This window comes from Amblyomma americanum, chromosome 6 (genome assembly GCF_052857255.1).
Source record: "Amblyomma americanum isolate KBUSLIRL-KWMA chromosome 6, ASM5285725v1, whole genome shotgun sequence".
NCBI classification, from domain to species: Eukaryota; Metazoa; Arthropoda; class Arachnida; order Ixodida; family Ixodidae; genus Amblyomma; species Amblyomma americanum.
Window position 1 is genome coordinate 72,468,053 of NC_135502.1, and position 15,035 is coordinate 72,483,087.

A 15,035-nucleotide genomic window follows, 5' to 3' on the forward strand; every position below is an offset into this window, starting at 1 on the left:
AAAGAATGCTTTTTCATGTCCGATAAGGAAGGTATGATAGCGCAATTAGTACGAAATAGCGTGCTCTGTTTGCTCATGTCAGCACCTATACACTATAGTTGGAGTCACAGTCATCTCCTAGCAGTATTTTTTTTCTTTCTGAAACAGATGTTCAGGAACAGCCCTGCACGGCTGTTTAACACTAGGTTATCTGGGACAGTGTGCTCATGTGCCTGGTGCACCCGGCGTCCGATCTTCCTCGCGGGCACATCAGTGAGCATGCTTTGGGGTGCCTCCGTCCTACATAATGTATACTGCGTAGAAGAGAAAACCATTCTTATGATCAATGTACCTAGCTTGCATCGTGCAGAAAGACCTACACAGATTCTCGGCGCATCAGCAGAGACCGTGCTGCGCAGGCTGCAGCAGGTGGGCTCCACACGTCGTCGTCCTGGTAGGGACAAACGACCTTACCAGGGTACATTTGTTAGCATCAGTAATATTTATGCATGCATTTTCATTATTCTGATTGCTTACTTGCAGGCGTGAACCATGGCGATGCTGAACGCATTCTAGCTACCATGCAGCGTGGGCGCTGCGCGCCTGTTGTGCTGCTTACATTGCCATCGGTCGCCCACGCAGCCCACAACAGCGTGCATTGGCATGAGCTCAATCGCGTCAATCAGTGGAATTCCAACAGAGCAGGAGTAAGCTTGTAACATTGTTCCTTTGAGTTCAGCAAAAGGTAATGATTGGGTGGATTTGCACGCGGACGTGGTGGCGCCACTGCAAACACATCGCCTCTTTATGCGCAGGAATCAACACATAAAGTACTGCTTTTATGAGAGTTACAGGCGCGGACAAAAGTAAACGGAGCACGCTATCGGCTTCCACCATTTTTCGCTCGTTGCCTATTTGAAATTGCCAGGTATGGTGTGTGGATGCTGGTAGTGGACGACAGTGCGCTTTATTATGGATGAACAATGTTTCTTCATTCCCTATAGGAAAAATGTGTTTGCGCTTAGAACAAAACCGCGTGCTCCGTTTACTTATGTCCGCACCTGTAAGAGCGGTATTTGTACTTCCCCCTCCAAGTAACGGCTGTTATTACTTCCAGGAGGATTGGTGCGAACCGCCAAGTGGACGGAATTCATGGGAGCGATCAGGGAATGTACGCAGTACTGGAAGTGCGGCAGGAGGTGCCCACAGCATAATAAAATATTATTCTGCAGGTCTTGTTTCCAGAAGCGGGCACAGCTCTCCCCCTGTGGGACTGATTGCCACATTACGCTAAGCTTTGTGTTTTGTGTAGAAATATTCAGTGTTCCTTGTCTATCCTGCCTTTCTTATGTCCCCTGAAGAACGAAAGTCTCAGGAGAACCTGAGCTTGTAGTGCTGTCTACATGCACTAGGTATAAGCCTCTGTATGTACTTGAAGCAGATGGACAACAACCAGGTGCCGCCACCCAGGCTGTTGTGTGCATTGGACCAGGCCCACTTTTCCTTACAATATAGGGGGTTTTGTACCTCGGTATTGTGTACGAACAGTTGACAACAATTGTTGGCCCTGCATTGCTCTTTTGTACATTTTTGTATATACATTTAGAGCTGCACATTCTACCTGCTCCCCTCTTCCCTTTTCTCTCCTTCCTGTCCCTTTCATTTCCTGCAGCTGGGACAGCACAGTCAATGCTATGACTGGGAATGCTATGAGGGGGAAGAGTGCGGGTCAGCAACAAGCTGGCTAGCTATTCTTAGTGGGGGGAAGTAACTGTGCCGAGGGAGAGGAAGTGAGGTGAACAACAGGCAAGAGGGAAGCGCAGCCAAAGCAGTGAAGGGAGGGGAGTGCTGGGCTGTGCTAGAGCATCTAACACCAGGGTCAGAACCTCGCGATGTCTCCATCGTCATCAGCTGAGGCGGCCAGTCATAAGGCGTTGCCTTAAATTTCGAAGCGCCTCTCGGACAATGTGCAAGTTTACACTAGCTATTGCTGAGATTCCCACCTTGTTGCATACTTCATGTATTCAGGTGCTCAGGTATGTGTTGAGGTGTAGGCAGGTGCTACGGAAGCCCATCTACAGTAAAGCTGCTGCAGGGCTACATGTGCTGGACAGGATGAGCTTATATACTCCAAGAATTGCGAACAAGTTGCAGAGAGAATTTGCTTTATTTTTTCAGCACTGAGATTGCAATATGCAGCACCTCAGAAAGCCCAAGCATGTTCAGGGTGCACCGCATTGGTTCCAGTGTGCAATTTCATGCACATAAAGGCAGATGCTGAAGACAGACTGCACAGAGAGCTGCATCCTTCCCAAGTTTGTAAATGCGCAAGAGCCACACTTTTTGGGAATTTTGACAGTGCACATGCAACTTTTACATGGGGCAGGCTTGTTCCCTGTTCTGCATTGCAACTACCATGAATATTGCAATTACTAATAACTCACCAGGAAGGCATTTCCGATATTCCTCACAGCTTCTGTCATTACTGTTATTGATGAGCTACGGTCTTTGGTGGCCTCCCAAAGAATGTTACCCTTGGTACTGTCCATGCTGTTCGATATTCCCGAGACCGTGAAGCCACCAAAAGCAGAGTCAGCTAACATTGAACGCCACACAGTTAACATTCCAGATGACAATAGCTAGCTAAATCGGCTAAACCGAACATCCCTACTGTGAAACTTCCTTCTAGCAACAATGGGATGAACACAGTACCTGTGTACCCTTTACGAAACCCCACCAACTAGACAAGAGAGAGAGAGAAAGATGGAAAGGCAGGGAGGTTAACTAGGCAGCGCTCAGTATGCTACCCTACACGTGGGAAGGGGAACAGAGGGAGAGATAGGAAGGGGAGAGAACAAAGAGAGATGATCACTTTTGCATATGTTCATTGGCCGTTACTTGCAGGGTACACAGGGCACACATGGATAGTTCACAATCTTGCACTCAGTCCTGAGTCCTTCAAGAACTTGAAAAGTGCCTTCAAAGCTGTCCTCTGCGATAGAGGTTTACTCCAAAGACCCAGAATCTTGTTTTCAGTAAGGGGCCGAGGATCTAAACGGCGGAGTGTTGCAGCGAGGAGTGCACGCTCACGCTGAAACCGAGGGCAGTTACAAAGAAGGTGTTCTATAGTTTCGTCGCACCCACAGATCTCACATGCAGGAGAGTCTTCCATTGCGATTAAGTGGGAGTAGGCATTTGTGAACGGCACTACCAGCCACAGACGACACAAAAGCGTAGCATCGCAGCGAGAGAGGCCGGATGGAGGACTGAGTTGGAGTAAGGGGTCTAGGCGGTGCAGACGGCATGTGGAGTTGCTAGTAGAAGACCATGACGCTAAAAGCTCTCTTCGGCCAAGCATTCGCAGATGTCTTGCTGCGTCGGTTCTTGTCAACGGTATCTGGACAATGTTGGCACTGCCGTGAGCCGCTCGAGCTGCAGCGTCAGCTGAGTCGTTTCCAACAATGCCAGAGCGTCCCGGTATCCACTGGAAGACGATGTCATGACCCTCTTCCTGGGCCTGGTGTTGTAGATGTCTTAATTCAGCTACGAGTTGATAGTGATCGCAGTGGCATAAAACAGAATTAAGACACTGTAAGGCTGCTTTTGAGTCACAGAACACAGCCCATTTGTGGGGTGTTTGTGCACTGATGTATTGCACAGCCGCACGAAGAGCGGCCAATTCTGACCCGGTGGAGGTTGTCTGATGCGAAGTTTGCTGTATAATATTGGTCTGTCTCGCAGGAATGACTATGGCGTAGGTTGAACATGTACCTGAGACCGGACCATCTGTATACACATGAGTGCGGTCACTATATGCGGCGTGGAGTAGGCAGAGTGTCAACTGCTTAATGGCCGGTGTCGATAAGTTCGATTTTTTCGTTATGCCCGGAATTGTAAGGCGCACACATGGCTCCCACAGACACCACAGCGCTGAGGAAGGCCGTGCTGCCAGGGTGAACTGTGATGGGATGGACGACTGGTGGACTGCTATAACCTTTGAAAACGCTGCGTGTGGTCTTTGATTCGCCACTGACACAAGGTGGCACTGGGGAATCCTTGTTAGATGCCGTATGTGGATCCGCAGGGTGTCAAGGGTTATATACGTCGAGAGTGGGTAGTCCTGGGCGATTGCAATGGTAGCAACTGTTGATACGCTGCGAGGGAGACCCAGGCATGTGCGAAGTGCCTGACCTTGTATAGCTTTGAGGGCACGCAAATTCGTCTAGCATGTGCTTGAAAGCACCGGTGCACTAAACCACAACAATCCCAAAAAGAGTGCTCTGTAGAGTTGCAGCATTGATACAATCGACAATCCCCATGATTTGCCGCCACGAAATCTGAGCAGGTAACCCAATGTAATACCAAAGTAAAACCCTATGTAAAGTGGAACTTTACTTTGGGCAAAACTGCGCACGTAAATCGTGAGGCTTCCGGCGTGATCTCGTTTTTTTACGGCTGAAGCTGGGCAGAAGAGCGATGCACTGCACGCAAAATGAAAAAAAAAAAGTATGCACAGTGTGATCCGTACCTTTTACGTTTTCGGAACTCGTTGACAGCGTATGTTCCTAGTGACATAATGTCGATGACCGTCAAGACGGTCAAGAGAAGCTGCACTGTCGCTTCAGCCACAGGGTGGCTGTTCCTCGTTGGCAGTTTTGAGTTCTTTTCAGGGTCAAGCTGTCTCATCTACACATGCTTCAAATAAGTGAAGCAAATTGTTCTCAGCACGTGGGCCACAAGGCGCTTGTCTGGCAGTTTTCCGCGTGCACACAGTTCATTAACCACTTGTGCCTCAAGTCCAGCACTCTTCCCGCATCTACACATGCTTCAAATAAGTGAAGCAAATTGTTCTCAGCACGTGGGCCACAAGGCGCTTGTCTGGCAGTTTTCCGCGTGCACACAGTTCATTAACCACTTGTGCCTCAAGTCCAGCACTCTTCGGGAAGAGCGGTATCCCGGTAAAGAACTTTGCTAAAAAAAATTGCAAAACGCAATCTACACGAGGTGCTGGCTCTACCATCCCGCTAAATCTCTTTTTGAAACTGGCGGGAGATGCAGCGAGAACTTCCCAGCGTCCCAGGAGAGGATCGATGTGGGATTATAGTGCCTAGACTATAAGGAAATAAGTATAGAATACAAGTATATTCTAGGAATTATAGTGGTATCAACCGATCAACCACGAACCACGCCTGCACTCGCTGCACCAGTTCTGTAAAGTTCTAAAGTGGTGCCGCTAGTGTCGCGAGCGTGCAGCGCCAGTTCCGATAGTTCAAGTGCAGACTGGCACTGTCTGGTTTCAAAACGAATGGTCGAGTGCAAGCCTGGCCGTCTGCTAGCCTTGGCATCGCCCACCTCAACGGCCGCCAAGATACCGAACCGCATGAAAAATTTTCGAATACAAAATCGCAGCGAAGTGCTGCCATGAACCAGCCTCTATCGATGCGTGTGCACCTCGCAGGAGCTTGTGCGAAACGCACGTGCGTTCTTTCAAGCAACACAAGAGCGGTGTACGCGATCCGAGTGACAGCAAATAGCGGTGCGCGCGGTTCACTGTGCGCACACTGCACAGAAATCGCCGCAAGTAGTTACAGGCCTGTTCAAGAGGTGCCCGTGACGCTCCGTACGAGTAATGACTGGGGCACCGTTCTCGTCGACGAGCGGATAAACCTGAGTCCCTTCGCCGCGTTTATTGCAACGCACAAGCCATCGTCACGCAAGCCATGATCCGCTTACATGGCGGCTAATAATAATATAATAATTGGATTTGTGGGAAAGGAAATGGCGCAATATCTGTATCATATATCGTTGGACATGGCAGCTGCAGATACGCGATTTCGGGACCGACAGCGGAGGAGGCGCACAGTTTAAGTGAACTTTTTCCTGAACTAGACTTGCACAACGTCTGCACCCCAGTTCACGTAGTGCAGGCGAATCGAACGAACCTAACAAAACAAAGCGTATTTCTGGCGTGACAAGCTGCGCTGCCGGGAGGTTCGGGAATACCACAAATTACAAAATTAAAAATTCTGCCTTTTTCTTTTTTTTAAACTCTGCTTAGCAATTTTTTAAAGTCCGGCTCTGTCAAGCACGTGTGGTGTTGTGCTGCGGCGGCTGCGGTGCTGTGAAGTGGCCATTTGTGAAATTGTGGCTTCAGCACGTGGGGACGTGGGTCAGTTTCCGGTACTGTCTTTCAGGCTGAATCGTTTGCTCGTCGCACTCTTAACTACAGTGGCTACTCTAACTGCGGCATGGCACCGAAGAAGAAGGGGCCATTCTTCTTTCTCATGCGAGAATTACAGAACTCTAGAAAGGAACGAAATCTTCCCTGCTCGCTCGACGACGTCCGGGAAGAGGCCGGTGAGATGTGGAGGGTAAGCTGCATTGGGGAGCCTGGTTTACCCCATAACTACTGTTGAATGGAACCCGTTAATGAACACAGTTTTTAAACGCCTTCCTCGGTTTTGCAATTTGTCTGATTGAATTGCATAGTACCGTTGCAATTTTTTTTGTCGGCTGGTTTCAACCGTGACTCGTCACGTGTCCCACTATTGTCTCGTTCCTCCCGGGCAATTTAACCATTACTAAGGAACGCTCGGTTTCCTGTACGTTTCTGTCTTCATTCCTTGATCGCAGCTTTATCTATTCTTACAATCTACGTTATTTCGCTAAGCGGTGTGTGAGCGGCTCTTATGTGCTGTCATTGTGCTGTCAAAGCTCTCAAGCGCGCCATGTTCGATTTTGCAGCAAATGAGTGAACGTCAGCGGGCCGTTTACGAAGATATGGCAAATGAGCACAGAGAAAGGGGCCGAGGTTCCCTGTATAACAAATTTACTTCCGACGGCCGTTGCATCGCGGTAAGTAATGCCTGGCTCTCATTTGTTCGAATGACTCTGCTTTCTCAAACGAAATGAGTGGCACGTTTCATTAGCTGACCTTTAATGAAATGTGTCGTAAAAAAAAAAAGAAAAGGTATTGAAATCTCAGCGATGTTTCTCAACGAAAACTTGCTTCTGTGCTGCTGCACCGTTTGTGCGGCGCTTGCAGCATTTGAGCGAATGTTAACTTGTTGCGGTGCACTCTTACAAAATGGAACTTCGTTTCCCTTTTCCTCCAGTTTACAAAGGTGTGGAACAGGTTGCCTGCATGGTTGACATATAGGTTACCTATTTGCATGGCTAGCAAACCTCATGCTTTTTGGGCCGCTTGTGTGAGTGCAGACTGTGTGCCATGTTCCTTTCAAAAAACGTTGCTTTATTTTACAGCTAGTGCTCAAGGAAGAAGACGAAAGGGTGCAACTGCTGCAAGAATCGATCACAAACATACAGCATTATGTGGACGATATGGGGCCAGTAGAAAGTGCGTAGTGTTTAGAGAAGCTTTTACTTGACAGTTGACATTCTTGTACCCTTTTCTGATTTTTCTCATTTAATCTCCCTAGGAATCATAAAGTGGCCTATCTACATTGTATCAACCAACATACTCTGTGAAGCTAATGGGATAACTTACCCACTTGAAATAGCTTTCATCGAGTATACTATTGAGAAAGGGTTCATCAGAGCTTTCCACCGCTTTATAAACCCGGGTATGACCTTGACACTTTTCTTGCGACAGTTTCGGCATGGCTAGTGTGGCGTCACTGACTAATGACTGATTTGTACCCACAGGCAATATCCCTCTTGGGTTTGCAAGTGCTGCAAAGGACCACAGTGAGTTTCACAGCTGTTTCTTTCTGCTGCGCAGCAGCCCATTACAATGTCTGCATCTTCTGGCGTTGATCGTCAGCAGTTTAGTTTTTTTCGCAAGGACGATAGATCGTGGCTAACTTCTGATTGCAGTGTGTACCCAACAGGTTTCCACGGAGCTCATGGACCCTCCATAATAAAATCATTAAAGAATGAATTTTGTGTTAAGAATGGCCTGGGTAGTCCTGTGTATTAGTGCTTAGGTACTAAGTTTCAGTGAGTAGGTATTTGTGGAATTACTCATCAACGATACCTTTTTTGTGTGCCGCCTGAGGCTTATTTTAGTGCAGCCTGAAAAGCAAGTGCTGCTGTTTGTAGCTGTTATATTGGTGCTAAGCGCAGTCGAGAACACAAATAGAAATGTCTTCACGGTTTTGGGTTCAAAACGCAGTAGGTTCAAACAGAATAAATGTTTTGGTTCAGCAAGGGATCACAACAAATAATTTGCCCTTCGTCACCGTTGAATAAAAAACAGCTTAATTTTAAATGCACAGCTGTTCTTTTCAGCATTTTACTGAGTATATAGAATCATGCTGCTGCTAGCAACACAATCACTGGAGTGGCCGCTTGTTTTTCGCCTTATGTGGTGTAGCACGGCGGTAGTGAGTGGGTATCCTGCCATGCTGCTGCTGCTTTGCTGGCGAAGTTCATTGTGAAAGCTCGCTCCACGTGGGTCGCCCTTCAGGTCTCTTTCCTGACAAGAACCTGTCATGGCAGAAAGGGTGCCCCCCCCTCCTTTTTTTTTCTCCTGAAAACAGTGGTACCCAGATTATGTGTCCCCCTTTCATCAGACAAACCGCATTTTACAAAGAATTGGTGCGGGCCCGGTGAATCTCCCATAGGATAAATTTATTAGAACCTTGATTATACGACAGAAAAATATGCATGCCTCGCTTCGTACGACGGCCGGCGGGAATCTTCTGGAATGAGAGTCGCTGGTGGAGCACTTTATTGGCAGACATGAGGTCAGAGGTTCATTCCAGACCAGAATGAAGATGTGCGCACAACATTGCAATCGAGCACATGACAGCCTTTAATGACTGTTTTGCTGAATGCTTACTCCGCATGTGCAGCTCACTTTGCCTGTTTTTCTGCATGCTTTGCTGACGAAAGTGTTAAGGAAATCAGCTGTGCATTCATACCAGCATGAAATTATTGTCGAAGCGGTAACAAGAATAGACATTTCTGTGATCATCGGCAGCTAGTTCGAAAGCGCTTTTTTTTTGTGGCTTCAGTGCAGAAACCGCACCTCATCTAAAGCCGGCACTTAGACGCCGAAAAGTCTGGCGGCGTGCATTCTCAGAACTAATTCTTGCAGAATGAAAATGGGCGCTTTTATTGTGTGCATGGGAAGCTTATTTTTTTAAAGCGAGAGTTGTGGACGTGTTTATTACTTGAATGCATTACTTGCACGAGGTTTTCAATTATACGACAGTTTTACACGGTCCCAAGTCGTAAAATCGAGGTTCTAATGTACTTTTGAGAGTTTTGCAATCATTCTTGAGGCATCTCTGATCACTTTTATTTTCTGACCAGGTGAGAATACTCATGGGATCCCCATCATCGGCTTTGAGGAGGGCATCACAGACTACAGGCAGTTTGTTCAGGACTTGTTCGAATTTTTCCGTATCACGAATGAGGATCAGTGTCCGCCAATTTTTACCATGCGAGATCACATCCTGCAGGCTGAAGGCTGTCTCCGCTGGATTGAGGAGGCCGCTCGTAAGTTGTCTTGACCCTTTGAAGTGATGTGCACGCAATTGTGTGCATGCTTTTCTCTTTTTTATTGCACCACACCATGCCAGTTTTATTTAGTTTAGCAACCAATTTGGGGGGCAAACCTTATTGTACCATGCAGTTCTTTTATTATATCTGGCACTTAGTTGCTGATACTTTAAGGTTTCTCATTGCTGTCATGACTGCATGGGCCTTGCACCCCTTCCTAAATGAAGTTATTTTTGATCGTATCCGTTGCGTTAAAGTTATTTTAAGTTAGAAAATCTGATGACAGGGTCAAATGGTAAATCTTGCGCCCGCTTGTTGCAAGCTCTTTGGAAAGGCTTGCCCATTGTTAGGGGCGCAAAGAACTATCAGCAACAGTGGGTCTCGTTTCCTTTCTCCCTCGCTTTCTCAGTGTCGATAACAACAAAAAGCGTCCTCCTGCACATTAGAATCCTTCTGTAAGCGCCAGATGAAATGAAATGTGCCCCAAACCACACCTTGTCACTTTTCCACCGCAAGCACGTGCATCTTTGGGCATGTGCAAGCAGCGTCACAATGGGAAGTGAGGTTATCAGGCTGACAGGTGTGCCAACCCTTGAAATCCTTTTACCAAGCTTTGGGAATAGAAAACTACTGATGTCAAAGCCTCCTTCCTTTGAGTGGAAGCAGCATGCCGCATTCGGTGCAGATTTTTGGCTAGATTTCAAGAGCTGCAGCTGGCCTGGCTGGCTGCATTGCCCACTCTTGTGTCGCCTGGTGGATCTGCTCCGCACCAGGTTCATGAACCTTGCCCGTACTAGTGCAGATAGCGCAGCAGGTGGCTTTTTCATCTGCGAACTGGGCGGCGCCCACTTTCAATGTACGCTCCTCACTCTGCTATTTGAGCTCACGGTACATTTTTCCTTCGTGTTTGTTCTAAGCTAGCAGCGGAATTCAGTTATGTTGCATGTGCGGTAAAATGTACTTTGTTATATTGAAGCTGAAAATCGTGTTCCATGGACACAGAAGTTGGGAAGCCCGAAATAGTTACTTATTTTACTTACATGTCTTCTTCTTTCAACTGATGCTTTAGCCATTAAGATGCATGGCTCACCATGGAATTTTTGCCTACGACCATTGAATAATTTATAACTGAATTTCTTTTTGCTTGTTTTTTTTATCGGTTTCTGTTTTGAAACTTAATGTGAGCCATGAAAAACAAATATAATCGCTGATACATAATAGCCACGGGGTAATCCATGTATACAAACATGTAACGCATCGTTTCAAATAAGAAAACACTCAAGAAAAAACTTAAGTGTCAATACTCTAACTTCACCTCATAATTTTTATTGGGTAGCCCATAACAGGAACTCTACTGCCAAAGCCACGTCATTCTGTAATGGCCCTGATGGTGCATGGTGAATTCAATTTTTTCTGTGAATATGCTGTACCTTGCAGCGATTTCTTTGCTTTAGGTGAATTTAGCTACTGTCATATCTTGTTAGGGTGCTTTTTTGACGGTTTGTACGCACGGTAAATATTAATCAAAACAGTGAGCTTGGTAGTACAGTAATGCCTCGTTACAACAAAGTCAATGGGACGGCAGAAAAAATCGTTATAAGCGGTAGTTCGACATATGCGACTGCCCGAGAAAATCTAAAACAGTCGAGCTTTAATTGCGCTGCAACTGCGAGGAAGTCAAAATACAATGTATTCAGTGAAGCAAAACTTTATTCAAGTGCAAAAAAGGCAATGGGCTTTGGCAGTTTCAAGTTCTTATCGGCCGCGTGCAACCCCTGCTCTAATCTGACGAAGTAATGCACGAGGCCGCAGTCGCCGCCCATGCGTTCTACTATCGGGCTATTTCGAGTCGCGAAGGCAGTGGCCACTTTTGTGGTGGTATTTCGGGGTATTTCGAAGGCAGTGGCCTCTTGTATGGAGGGGAGGTCACGGAAGACTACAAAATTGTCGCGCTGGAAAGTCCCGCAAATGCCATGGCTCAAGTCTGAGGTTGTGTGGTTGGGCTCAAAAAACTATTAGCTGCTCATTGTGGGTACGCAGCGAGATCGTGAAAACAACAGTTTTGCAGTAATGGCTTTGCATGATTATTGGGAATTTTTTTCCTAGGTGTGAAGCCATGAAGTTTGCAGAGCAAGAGTTTTCGACGCACAGTTATCAACAAAAATCTGCTAATTGTATGGTCCGAGTGTCAGTGTTCACGCAGCGCCGCGTCCACGCCGTTAACAAATGTCTGCGAACAAAATTCAATGACCCTACCCCGCATTTAGACTGCTTGTATAGTAGTGTGGTGCGAATTGAGCATGACTGGCTAGAGAAAATCGCCGGGGAAACACCGTGGTTGTATTGACCCGCCGTTTGACAGCCTGACTCACCGCTGGCGACGCTTGGATTTTTCGTGTTTTCGACAAGTTATCGGTCGATATGCACCGTCAAAAGTGCAACAAAGCTAGGGGTGGTGTTTTGTTGAGCGACAAGCGAACTTTTAGACCGACTTCCCCAAAGTCATCGTTCCCCCTCGCGTCGAACATGACAAAGGGCATGCGACCACCAGTTGCTTGCGAATAGGCAGCAGCTCGACAACACCGTTGTTCACACTTGCAAGCGCGACCTGCGGGTCACCTTCTCGTTTGGAACGAAAACTCACTGCAATGGCGTTGTTCGCGCACTTTCGAGAGCTTCGTCTGCTTTGGCTGATGTTAAACGGGTTATGCTTAGTGACGACTACGGCAGCCAGGGAGTACCCCAGTTTGTTGCCCGGCGCGTCCACGGTTGGTGTCATTGCCAAAAGCTCAGCTTGCTCGCGACTTGCAAGTGTGAATGGGCTCATAATCTGAGGGACACTTCTTTTGTGCTTTTTGGCACGTTTCAGCGCCAGAAGTGCTCTTTAGAGCGGTAAAATTTTGCTTATCGAGTGCACCTCATGGAATGTTACGGCGCAAATCTGCCCACGGTCTTTTGGTCACTCGTCGTCCGAGAGACTGCGGTTTTCTGGCATCGCAAAACGTCACGAAAACTATTTTCGTGTGGATTCTATCACGGGCGACACCAGCGATGCGATTGTGACCGATTCGAGCGCGCTGCACCATGGAATTTGACAGCTTCCGTTCACTTTGCTGCAAACAGCTGGCGGCACTCGGCACTCGCTTGGTACCCGTTACTAGGCAGGTCATCGGCCGTAGGTTTTTTTACTTTTGTGGCCTGTTCTGCTGCTGCATGAGACTAATTCATCGGCGGTATTAATTTCACACTGCATGCGCAAAAGGGTCGCTGGCGCTCGGCGGTGATGCCTCCACTCGCCACTTCGCTCTAAGCGGGTCAAGCTCTTCGTGTGCTTCGAGTAATGCGGCTCAAAATGCGTGCGTTTGGGTTGAGACCAAAAGAAATTTCAAATAAAGGGATATTCCGGGTAAAGTGATTTCGTTATAACGAGGGATTACTGTACATCCTTCAGTTTTCATGCAGTCAGGTTAGACCCACATTTGTTTCCCCGGTTTTTCTAGCATGTATCTTAAGAAACAGTGATTTTATAATTCCTTAAGTAGACAAATGTTGATATTTTGATGCTATAATTTTCAATACTTTTACCACTTTGTGTGACATTTATTTACTACATGACTGTAAAGGAAATTAAATGGCGTTCGCTGTTGGAAAAGCAGCAGATTGGCTTTCTGGGGTCCTTGAAATCACGTACAAGCACAAAAAACATGGACAAAAAAAGGCTTGGACAACACGATATATGGACACACAAGCACATTAAATACATCTTGCTGCATGAAGTCAAACTGACAGCTCTGCCGACATCAAGTGGCCGCACAAAAAAAAATTTCCTTATTAGTCAGTGAGACAGGTGGTGCGCTAACGCAGAATGGACCGATTTTCTAATCAAATCTGCCTCTATTATTTCTCTAACGTCCTGACACCTATGCTTGACCACTATCTTGCATGCGCTTAAGAAAGGTTTACATGGTTTCTTATTCTTTTCAGCGCTGTCATGACAATGTTCGGAAAGGTTACTATTTTTATAAGTGCCTACCTTCCTCCTGTGCTCTTGCAGTCTTTCAGTAAGTCATCAGCTAGTTTGACCAATGTATCTAGAGCCACACGATACAGGAATTTCATTAACTACACCAGACACATATGCTACAAAAGGATCTCGATGCTTGATACTGCATGGCTCTTTAGGCTTTTGGAAAGGATTAATCATTTTGATTAGTTTTTCCAGCTTCCCGGGCACCAAGAGCACTACTCTGACGTCACTGCATTTCACAGCCTATAAGCGATGCTTTGCTCTGGCTTGCCCGTTTTCTTTGCAGTTTTTAACATCCCTTCGTATACGGATGCAATCAGGCTGATCAGATACCCAGCTGACGAGACACGTCTCTTGCTTTTGGAAACTAGGGCTCAGTTAATGGCAACACGACTGTTTAGTGCTTTATTTAAGCATTGCTTAGCGATTGCTCTCTTAAAAAGTTTAGAATGAGATTAATCAAACGGTAAGAGAGGTTTCTTAGCCCTTGGATGGTACTGACAACACGTAGATTTCTCAGTGAGAATTAGCTTCAAATCTAAAAACTGTAAAACACCATCTCTTGGAATTTCATGCGTCAGTTCTAAAGGATTAAAACTCACGAAAAAGGGCTAAAAGTTGGTTGACTTGCACAACACCTCACATCGCCTAAAGAATTTTGTGAAATGCAGTGACGTCAAAGTATTGCTCTCGGCGCTCTAGAAGCTGGAAAATCAGTCAAAATAACTAATCCTTTCCAAAAGCTTAGACCCATGTGGTATCAAGCACCGAGATCCTTTTGTAGCATGTGCTTCTGGTGTGGTTTATGAAATTCTCTATCATGTGGCTCTAGATACATCAGTCAAACTAGCTGATGACTTAATGAAAGATTGCTGGAGCACAAGAGGAAGGTAGGCACTTAGAGAGATAGTGATCTTTCCGAACATTGATGACAGCGCTGAAAAGAATAGGAAACCATGTAAACCTTTCTTAAGCGCATGCAAGATAGTGGTCAAGCATAGGTGTCAGGACATTAGAGAAATAATAGAGGCAGATTTGATTAAAAAATCGGGTCCATTCTGCGCCAGCACACCATTTGTCTCACTGACTAATATGGAAAAAAATTTGTTTTTGTGCGGCTTTTGGTGCATCGTACCACATGGTACTAAACGGTTCATGCTCAAAAGCAGTGAAAAATAATAGGGCAGAGCCAAAAAGAAACTGCCAAGCAGTGAGTACCTATCGCCACTGCGTGGTCGCTCACACAATTCCTTGGGTACCGATAACTTGTCAGAAGCAGCGGAGCGGAAAGTGCCAGCGACACAAGGTGATGATTCAGTTTCATGCGGCAACAGCGGCGTGCAGACCAAGAGAGAAAACATGCGGGAAGAAGCATGTGCTCTCCTCTATCTCGGCCGCAGTGCCTCCGGCTTCCACCCCACTTGTAGTGGTGCCCCGCAGGGGCATCTGCTATATGCAGATGTTGGCTAGTTACGACACCACGGGTTCCTGATCATCCGCAGGGACATCTCCGCAGGGGGATGATGATGAGCAGTGCGTCACCGCGGACCCGAGCACTTGC

General features: G+C 46.7%; 2 protein-coding genes across 2 annotated transcripts in view; one reads left to right on the forward strand and one right to left on the reverse strand.

Moving 5' to 3' along the window:
• LOC144093686 (cullin-3-like) overlaps positions 1-5,409 on the reverse strand; it is a 58,393-nt gene extending 52,984 nt beyond the window's left edge. The window contains exon 1 of the mRNA XM_077627277.1: positions 4,508-5,409. The gene's annotated coding sequence lies outside the window, so the exon portion shown is untranslated. The remainder of the gene's footprint in view (positions 1-4,507) is intronic.
• Positions 5,410-6,103: 694 nt separating this feature from the next.
• Positions 6,104-15,035, forward strand: part of LOC144093689 (protein maelstrom homolog) — a 32,278-nt gene continuing 23,346 nt past the window's right edge. Inside the window, exons 1-6 of the mRNA XM_077627280.1 lie at positions 6,104-6,350; positions 6,724-6,834; positions 7,243-7,336; positions 7,419-7,562; positions 7,645-7,686; positions 9,259-9,444. Of these exons, the coding sequence (XP_077483406.1) occupies positions 6,228-6,350; positions 6,724-6,834; positions 7,243-7,336; positions 7,419-7,562; positions 7,645-7,686; positions 9,259-9,444 (700 nt within the window). The 5' untranslated portion in view covers positions 6,104-6,227. The remainder of the gene's footprint in view (positions 6,351-6,723; positions 6,835-7,242; positions 7,337-7,418; positions 7,563-7,644; positions 7,687-9,258; positions 9,445-15,035) is intronic.